The sequence below is a fragment of the Plasmodium reichenowi genome, chromosome 5 (assembly GCF_001601855.1).
Source record: "Plasmodium reichenowi strain SY57 chromosome 5, whole genome shotgun sequence".
Taxonomy (NCBI): Eukaryota; Apicomplexa; class Aconoidasida; order Haemosporida; family Plasmodiidae; genus Plasmodium; species Plasmodium reichenowi.
The window spans coordinates 530,998-541,743 of NC_033650.1; the positions used below are offsets into that span (position 1 = coordinate 530,998).

Here is a 10,746-nt window from a genome sequence, read left to right on the forward strand (position 1 = left end):
TTAATTTTTTTATATTTTTATTTTTTTTTTTTTTTTTTTAATATTTTTATTTTTATTTTTTTTTTTTTTTTTTTTTTTTTTTTTTTTTTTTTTTTTTTCTTATTCACATGTACTTGTTATATATGTTGAAGATAAAAATTAGATATATACTTACTTCTTTTTAATATTATATGTAAAAGGAAAATTAAGATATAATAATATTATGACGAAGCATAAGAATTTTTCATATATAGAAATATATGATGAAAAAAAATGTGTGAACATATTTAGTGTAATATATTTTTCGTATATAACATATTATATATACATTTTAATATTACACTGAAATGTATAAATATTTATAAGTATTATATATATATATATATATATTAATATATATATATTAATATATTTATATATATTTATTCTTTCATGTTACCGTTGAGGTCTTTTTTTTTTTTTTTAAAAAAACAATGATATTTTTGTCATTTTTAAATCAGTATGAAGAAACAAAAAAAGAAAGTTACAATTTATTAAAAGAGAATAGTAATGTAAATCCAAAAGTTAAAGTTCTTGAATCGACATATATAAACTGCGAAATAAATAATAAAAAAAGGGAATGGTCCAATAATAAATTAAATAAAGAATTAAGTAAATGGAACCATGATATTATATGTTCAAAGAAGTACCAGTATAATCCATTCAAACAATCGTGTGGTAAGCATTTTGATTTTTTAAAAGAAGGGCAGAAATATTATACATCCAGTGAACAATTGTAAGAAGGAAATATATAAATAAATATAAATATATATATATATGTGTGTAAATATATATATATATATATGTGTGTGTAAATATATATATGTTCATATTACATATACCTTTTTGTAAAACGATGCCCCCCCCCAAAAAATACGACGGTGTTCATATTAGGAATGTTCACATGATATATACATGTAAATATAAACATATTTATATATCCCTTTTTTTCCTTAGTCAGAAGAGAGATTATAATTTAATTTTTCAAAACCTAAGAAACTCTCCTTCTATTCATATAGCCACGTGTGGTATTTTTATGACAATCATTATAGGCTTATTAAATTTAAAAAATAAAAAAATATAGGGACGGGACCAAAACAAAAAAAAAAAAAATAAATAAATAAATAAATAAATATATAAATACGTTATAATATATGATATGTATGGAAGTACGAAGAGGGATGATCAGATACACATATTGTATAAATATATATATATATATATATATATATATTTATATTTATTTATTTATATTTGTTATTATTATTTATTTATTATTTTTTTTTTTTTTTGTATACCTTATACTATACATTTGTGTTGCATTAAATATTTTTTTATAAAAGATATTATTTTAATATGCCTCTTAAAAAAAAAAAAATACATATTTATATTATAATCAATAATGTACAATATATATATATATATATATATATATATATATATTATGTGTATTATTTTATTTTTTTAGTTATTGATATTTTATTAATTTAATTTTTTTTTTTTTTTTTTTTTATTTATATATTTCAAAATAAAAAATTCATATTAATGTGAATTATGTGTTAAGAGTTTGTATAATATAATATAAATATTTAGTAAAAAAAAATAAATCGTTTGTGTATATATGTAATGTCAACCATATATATGATAAAAAAAAATATGTCACAAATATTTTTCATAAAACATATATATAAAATATATATATATATATATTTATATATTTATATTTTATTTTATTTTATTTTTTTTGTTTGAATATTTATATTTTATATAATCATATAATTATCATGATGTAAGAGCATAGTATATAGGAGAGTATATACCCCAAAGAAGATACAAAAAAAAAAAAAGAAAGTGAAAAGGATAAAAAGTAAAATTATATATAAATAGATGAATATATGAACAAATAAAATATATATATATATATATATATTATATATATGTGAATAAATACATATGTATGTATATACATATATATATTTTTACATTTTTATATTTTTATATTTTTGTATTTTTTTATATTTCATATATTTCCTTTTTTTGTAATGAAAAAAGATGAAAATTCGATATGACAAGTGCTCCAGTACAAAAGACCTAAACTACTTTTTTCATTTAAAGTTAGGTTTTTTTGTTTCTTATAAAAATCACAATGATAAATATTCCTTTAAAAATAATATCTTACAAAAAAATGACACTATATTATTTTTTAAGAAAAAATTAAAAATAATGGAATATATTAAAAATAATAAATATAATTCAAATGTAGAAGGTAATCAACGATTCAATAAAAAACCAGAAAAAAATAAAAACACAAAAGAAAATGTATATACTGATCATACAAATCAAAATGCAAAATCAAAAATATATAATTATGATATGAATGATGATTCTTATTCTAGTTACGTAAACAAAAATAATTTTTTTAGAATATCATCTTTTTTGATATTAAATAATGAATTTTTTGGATATCCCCTTCAATTTGTTTGTGAAACAGAAGGGAGAAGTAGGAACCATGAACATTATCCGAACGTACATGGGGATAATATTAAGTATGATAAATATAATGTTAATAAGTATAACAAATATAATGTTAATAAGTATAACAAATATAATGATAATAAGTATAACAAATATAATGATAATAAGTATAACAAATATGAAGATGATAAGTATGAAAAGAGTAGAAAAAAGAAAAAACTTAATAATTTATATAAAACCATATTAACAAAAAAAAAAAAAAAAAAAATGAACTCTAATTTATGTATAATAAATAAAATATACAAATATCCTATAAAATATTATCAACTAAATTCCAAAGCGTTTGTATTTTTTATTATTAAAAATGTAGGTGTTCCTAAAATAACATATTATTCCTATTGTAAATTATTTTCGAAAAATGGTGTTTTAAATCAAGGAATTCAAATATGCAAACTTTATCATGTGAACAAAAAAAAAAAAATTAAACAAATTATTTTTGAAGCCTTGAAAAATAAAATAACCTTTTCGTATGATAACAATACAAGTAATATCAAGAAAAACATATATAAATTTCTAAAAAAAAATTGTGCTTATCATGATCTCATAAAATTGTTTTATTTCAAAACCCACAAACAAAGAGAAAAATGTAACAAAAAATTAAATATAGAAAAAATATTTGGGGTGCACAAATCCAGTCGTTATAATTATAAGACATATAAAAAGAAAAAGAAAATTGATATGTGTAAAAATTATTGTGATGATACACTTGATACATATTATAGGAAATATTACAAGGGTCAATTATCGGGCCAGCATAAATATATCAAGAGGACGGGGGAACAAAAAGAAGAGCATCTTATAAAATATACACATCTGAATTTTAATACTGGGAAAGATAAAACATTTTATAAAGAATTATATAAATGTAAGTATATTGAAAAATATATATCGTCTATAAATTATTTTTTATTGGAGAAAAGACGAATGTTTAACAAATATAAGCAACAAGAGTGGTGTGTGAACAAAAATGAGGAGGATAAAAAGAAAAAGAAAAAGGAAAATGATGATAATATAAACAATATAAATAATATAAATAGTATAAATAATATAAATAGTATAAATAATATAAATAGTATAAATAATATAAATAGTATAAATAATATAAATAGTATAAATAATAACCATTGTGATAATCATTGTCATAATGTTTGTATGTGTGGTACCTATGGTAATACGGAAAAATGTAATGTTCCTCACAGGACGAATAATACAAATCTCCAATATATAAAGAAAAGAATTATTAACATGAACATATTAGACAATATAAGGAGTAATAAAACTTACAAATACATTGATAAAAATAAATTCAAATGTTTTACATATTATTCATGTAAAAATTATAATGTATGTAAAAATATTATAGAAAAATATAAACTTTATAAATTCTTAAAAAAAAAAAAAATTGAAGGATACATGATTTTGAATTTCCTTAATTTTAATAAAGAATTAATATATTATAATGAACATAAAAAAGATATGTCTACATTACATGATAATTTATTTGATGTAATTTCCAATAATCAAAATGAAAATGTGAAATATAATAATATTTGTAATAATAATTATGATTGGTTTTTTAATGCCTTTGATTATGTAGGTAATCTAGAAGAATCCGTAACATGTTTCAATAATCACAAAAAAAAAGAAAATATAAAAAATAAAAAAAATAAAAATAGAAATATAAATATAAAAAAAAAAAAAAAAAATTTGTTTTATAATGAACAACATAATATAAAAAATAATAATAATGATTACAATTTTGATAATTTCCCTTCTTCTTTATATAGTGACTTAACAAATAAAAAAATGAGAAACACTACACAGGTAAATAATATAAAAGATGAGAATTACCTTCAGATGCATATTATTAATAAAGATGTTAGAAAAAATAAGGATGGTAACGTACTATTAAATTCTTATTATAATTGTAAATTTGGGAAATCTATAAATACTTTTTGTAAGGAAATATATAAAGAGGAACATAAAAATGTTTATATATATAATAAAAAAATTACAAAAATGAATATAAAAATGAAGAAGGAACAAAAATATATATGCATGGATTCGAAAAGGAATACCAGAAGGGATAACAGTAAAAATATAAAAATATATAATAGTAAAAATATAAAAATATATAATAGTAAAAATATAAAAATATATAATAGTAGAAATATAAGATGTGATAAGAGAAAGTATTTCCATTTAAATAGAAATAAAAAAAAAAATGGTTGTGTAAAAAAATACAAATTATATCATGAAAGGAACACCTTGGTATATAAGAACAATAAAGGGAGTAGCAATTTTTTTCTGAAGAAAGAAATTGAAAAAAGTACAAAAAAGTTGAACGATATATTTGAACATATAAGTAACTATACAAATCGTATTAGTAAAAATATAAATATAACAAATAAAAATAGATATGATGATTATCCTTTTGATTTTTTGTCAAAAGATAAAATGGAATATATCTCTATGTTATCACCAACTATAAACGAGATTAAAACATTAAATACTATTCTTACTATTCCACTTATTAAAATGAATGAGTATGAAAAAAATTGTATATGGAGATTCAGATTACAATTATTAAATAGAAAAGAAACTTTAGGAAAGTTCTTAAAATCCATTAATTGGAATAATAAAGAAGAAGAAGAAGAAGCTATAATTTTATTAAATAAATGGGCAAAACCAGGTATAGAAAATTGTATAGAATTATTTTATTCACATCTACACAATTCTATTATTAAAAAATATATTATAGATATTATAAAGAATAGTAAAAAAGAAGAAATTAAATTATATCTATTTCAATTGGTCCAAAGTTTAAGAACATTTAATTATCAACATATAGATAATCTATTTATTAATACATTAATAAAAAAATGTATTAAATCAAAAAAACTATCCATATATTTTTATTGGTTTTTATTAAGTGAATCGAAAGATAAAATAAAAGGTAAATTGTATTTACATATACATAAATTATTTATTAATAAATTAATGACTTCTAATATTGGAAAAAATAAAATTATCCTAGATATTTTAAAAAATCAAAACCGTTTCCGTAATCAATTATTATATCTAACAAAAATTGCCAAGAATAAAACAGACAGAATACAAAATAAAACGAGGAAATTACGAAACTTTCTATTTTATTATAGAACCAATTATGGATATATAAATATTAAAGACTTTATAAAGAATAATATTTTTATATCTCATAATAATGTCTATGATTTTTTGGATTTATGTAAAATGAAAAGGCAAAATTCGATGGATACTCCTATGAAGGGTGATAAAATTGGTCAAGCTGGCTACCTTGGAAAGGTCCCTGGTATGGTTAAATCCACACACCATAATAATAAATATGGTGATAATAAAAATAATCACAGTGATGATAATAAAAATATTTATAGTGATGATAATAAAAATAATCATAGTGATGGTAATAAAAATAATTATAGTGATGATAATAAAAATAATCATAGTGATGATAATAAAAATAATCATAGTGATGATAATAAAAATAATCATAGTGATGATAATAAAAATAATCATAGTGATGGTAACAAAAACATTTATTGTGATGATAATAAAAATAATCATAGTGATGGTAACAAAAATAATCATAGTGATGGTAACAAAAACATTTATTGTGATGATAATAACTACCTAAAAAATATATCATATGAACACTTTAATGAAGATCGATACGATAATAAAAAGAGTACAGATATATATACATGTAATAAAGATATATGTAATTCTATTTATTATTTAGATAACGAACTTACAATAAATTATGATATAAAAGATGATTTATATTTTTTTCAATATAAAAGAAGTTCAAATCAGAAATTATTAAATTTAGATTTAAGTAATGATTCTAATGATATGATTCATTATATTGATGATTCTAAAAATGTTAAAATAGAACGTAATAGAGATAATTCTTTCTTTTCTAATTTTTTACAATTCAATAATAATTTAGATTTTTTTTTAAATGCTACTTATAGTGATGAAGATAATAATTATGAAATTCTAGATGACTCTATAAATTTTGTTCAGAAACAAAAAATTAAAAAAATTAAAACACCTTTAATTTTACCTATAGATCCTAATATTGAATTATTATCGTTCTTACCTGAACAATCATATGTATTACGTTCTTCTTTATATCCTATAGTTATTGCTTGTTTAGTTAGGAAAAAAATTAAATTATATAATGAAAATTATAATAATTTAATAATTAATAATCATACCTTTTATAAAAATGATCAAATTAAAAATCATATCATAAACAATTTGTCATATGATAAGTCATATCATTCATATTACAACTCGCAATTTGTTAAAACTTTACAAAATTCTTTTGAAAGTACAAGAAGTCTTAATTATCATTATAATTTCTTGAAATGTTCAAATAATAATATTTTTTATAAAAACAAAAAAATTGAAAGAATTAAAGCAAACACTTCAATTCAAAAATCGTTTCAGTCCAATGAAAATAGATTAAATATAAAGCACCCTGCGTATTATAGTAATAACCACTGTGTTCATAATATTAAAAAAATGAACAAGGATAAAAAGGATAATTACATCTTTAGTGAAAAGGTCCTTCCGTGTGTTAGTAATTCGTGTTTGAGCGATAAAATGAGGTCATCATATGATAAAATGATGTCGTCGCATGATAATATGATGTCGTCGCATGATAATATGATGTCGTCGCATGATATTATGATGTCGTCGCATGACAAACCTGTGACACCATCTGGTGTTTCCTCGTTAGGAGACAGAACGTGTAAAGATGAAAAAAAGAATAGAAAAAAATATAACGAAATCTACCAACTGTCGATAAAAAAGTATATCTATAAAGCAGGTGATGATTTAAGACAAGATCATTTAGTTATACAAATAATTTATGTTATGGATAATATATGGAAAAGATATGGTTTGGATTTAAAAATGACACTATATAGAGTATTAGCGTTATCTACAGATGATGGTTTTATTGAATTTGTGGATTATGCTGAATCTATATCTTCAATTAAAAAAAATTATAAAGGAGAAATAAGACAATATTTTATAGATAATAGTACATGCTCAAGTTCCCCTTTAGGATTTGATACAGAAATATTACAAAACTTTATATCTAGTTGTGCAGGATATAGTGTTATTACCTATATATTAGGTATAGGAGATAGACATCTAGATAATTTAATGGTAACAAAAGATGGACGCTTTTTTCATATCGACTTTGGTTATATATTTGGAGAGGATCCAAAACCATTTTCTCCACCTATGAAATTATGTAAAGAAATGATTGAAGCTATGGGAGGAGCTCATAGTATAGGTTATGAACAATTCTTAAAAAAATGTTGTCTAGCATATAAATATTTAAGATACCATTCTCAATTAATTATTAGTTTGTTAGATGCAATGTGTGATGCAGGATTAAAGGATATGAAAATGAGTCCAGAGTTGTGTGTCTTAAAGGTCCAAGAAAAATTTAGACTTGATTTAAATGACGAAGCAGCAGAAATATATTTTCTTAGTGTTATCAATGCGTCCGTTAAAACGTTATTTCCTGTTGTTGTGGATAAATTGCATGAGTGGGCCTTAAATTGGAAATGATCATACAGAAAAATTAAATAAAATAAAATAAAATAAAAAAATGCGACATATAATGTGTACACACAAAAATATATATATATATATATATATATATATATATATATATATTTATATTTATATTTATATTTATATTTATTTATTTGTTTATTTTTTTTAATGGGTAAAAACAAAGTTCATCTTGTAACTGCACTTTGTAAATAATATAATGCTTCATTTTTCTTGCATTTTGTCTTAATTATTAAATTGTTTTGTAAATCTTATATTTAAAATTTTTATTTAATAATTCTATGATATATATATATATATATATATTTTTTTTTTTGTCCAGCTTTCTAACCAAATAAATTTAACTTTCATTCATAATAATAAAACTATTTTTTGATGTTTCACGTACCCTTAAAAGAACTGTACATATATATATATATATATATATATATATATATATATATATATATATATAAATTGAGTTGTTTATTTAAAAATAGAAATGTATAAACATATACACATTTCTTTTTGATTTTGTATTGTAATATTTATGTTCATATTAAAAATACCAAGAAATTAAAAAAAAAAAAAAAAAAAAAAAAAAAATTAATACGTAACAATATATACGTAAATCATTATGTGTGCGTTCTGATGAACATGACTTATATACTGAATTTCTATTCATAAAAACAAAGAAAAATATAAAACATATAAATAAATAAATATATATATATATATATATTACTGTTGATTTTTTTTTTTTTAACAATATATATAATATAAATTAATAAATATATATATATATATACTAATACATATTAACGATGCATTAATCTGCACACCACAACAAAACGTTTGCTATTCCTCATTCAACTTGAACTTTGGATATGTTTATATAATATTCATAATAGCAACCTTGTATTTTCTATACATAAAAAAATAAATAAATAAATAAATAAATAAAATTAACAAACCTGTATTATCATAACCATTATTTTCTTTTTTATAAAATATAGAAAAAAATATTTTCATTGATCAAAAAAAAAAAATTGGGAAATTGTGTTAACCTACATTTTCCATTCACTGTATTTATAAACTAATGCACGGTTGTATTGATTATATAGACAAGTTATATATTACAAAAAAAAAGGGAAGAAAAAAAAAAAAAAAAAAAAAAAAAAAAAATGAATATGTATATATATATATATATATATATATATTTATATATTTATATAGATGTGTACATAAATATAATAACATTTATATTTATGACCAAAATGTATATAGAAACAGTTTTTAATTAATTTATTAAGAATTAGAAAAGAATTATAAAAATATATTAATACTTATATTTTACCATCTTATATAATAAGATTTAAGCTCTATAATAAAAAAGAAACATTTCCTCATTTTATCATACACACTTGTTTATATGTGTGATCATTATATTTTATTCACCCAATAATATATATATATATATATATAAATATATTTATGTGCATATTTTTATTGTTTTATTTTGTTAATATTGTTTATTTTGTTTATACCATATTTTGCTATTATACTGTTTTATATTTTTCTTTTTCATTTTTTATGTTCTAATATCTCTTTCTTTCTTTCCTTCCTTTCTTCTATCTTTTTTTTTTTTTTTTTTTTTTTTTTTTTTTTTTTTTTTCATATTACAAAATTTATTTATTTTTACAATTCATATTTTTATATACGATATACAATTTTAATTATTCAGGTTTACAAACCGTTGTTTGTGTTTTTAAATAAAAAAATAAAGACATAAATAAATAAATATATATACATATATATATATAGACAGAACAAAAAAAATTGATATATTCCCAAATAATCATATAAAATGTTTATATATGAACATTTAAAAGATATATTCTTATAAATTCATTAATATTTTATTATTTTATTATTTTATAATTTTTTTTTATTTGTCATTTCAAAATGAGTTCTCTTAAGTAAAAAAGCAAAAAATAAAATAATAATATAAAAATGTAAGAACATAGAAATTATGTGAAATGTATGTGTTACATTTTTTTCATTCCTTTTTTATTTTCCTATTAGAAAAAAGAAGCAAGATATACTATGGAGTAAAAAATGGAGAAATGTAATTTATATAAAAAATAAAAATATATACACATACATACATATATACATATATATATATATATATATATATATATATATATATATATATATTGTTGAATGTATCATCTCATTATATTCATTCTTATTTTATTTTATATTACTTTATAGCTAATACAACAGAAAGCTATTAAAGAAGAAATGAATAAACAACTTAAGGCCTCTTTAGAAAAACAGTAAAAAAAAAAAAAAAAAAAAAAATATATATGCATATATTAATAAATACACACATAAGTATATATAATATATATATATATGTGTTTTTTTTTTTTTTCCATTTTAGGAAACAAGAAGAAGAAGAAAAGGAATGCACATTCAAACCTCAGACCTTATGGAATCAGAGTTTTAAAAAAACCATCTCTTTTGTAGATGAATTTTTTGTTAAACTTAAACCATACATAGAGCAAC

The 10,746-nt window shown here is 19.2% G+C and overlaps 3 protein-coding genes across 3 annotated transcripts in view; all 3 read left to right on the forward strand.

Annotated features, from left to right (window-relative positions):
* Positions 1–452: 452 nt before the first annotated feature.
* On the forward strand, positions 453–1,102 carry PRSY57_0514300 (hypothetical protein; the record flags this gene model as incomplete). Its single annotated transcript, XM_012906211.2, has 2 exons — positions 453–754; positions 976–1,102. 2 exons carry the CDS (start codon positions 453–455, stop codon positions 1,100–1,102), a joined length of 429 nt encoding a protein of 142 aa, XP_012761665.1.
* Positions 1,103–2,070: 968 nt separating this feature from the next.
* PRSY57_0514400 (phosphatidylinositol 3-kinase) lies at positions 2,071–8,187 on the forward strand (the record flags this gene model as incomplete). The annotated part of the gene is made up of 1 exon (XM_012906212.2): positions 2,071–8,187. One exon carries the CDS (start codon positions 2,071–2,073, stop codon positions 8,185–8,187), a length of 6,117 nt encoding a protein of 2,038 aa, XP_012761666.2.
* Positions 8,188–10,137: 1,950 nt separating this feature from the next.
* PRSY57_0514500 (hypothetical protein) overlaps positions 10,138–10,746 on the forward strand; it is a gene marked incomplete at both ends in the record, with an annotated part of 2,848 nt that continues 2,239 nt past the window's right edge. Inside the window, 4 exons of the mRNA XM_020114552.1 lie at positions 10,138–10,151; positions 10,258–10,300; positions 10,450–10,514; positions 10,622–10,746. Of these exons, the coding sequence (XP_019970729.1) occupies positions 10,138–10,151; positions 10,258–10,300; positions 10,450–10,514; positions 10,622–10,746 (247 nt within the window). The remainder of the gene's footprint in view (positions 10,152–10,257; positions 10,301–10,449; positions 10,515–10,621) is intronic.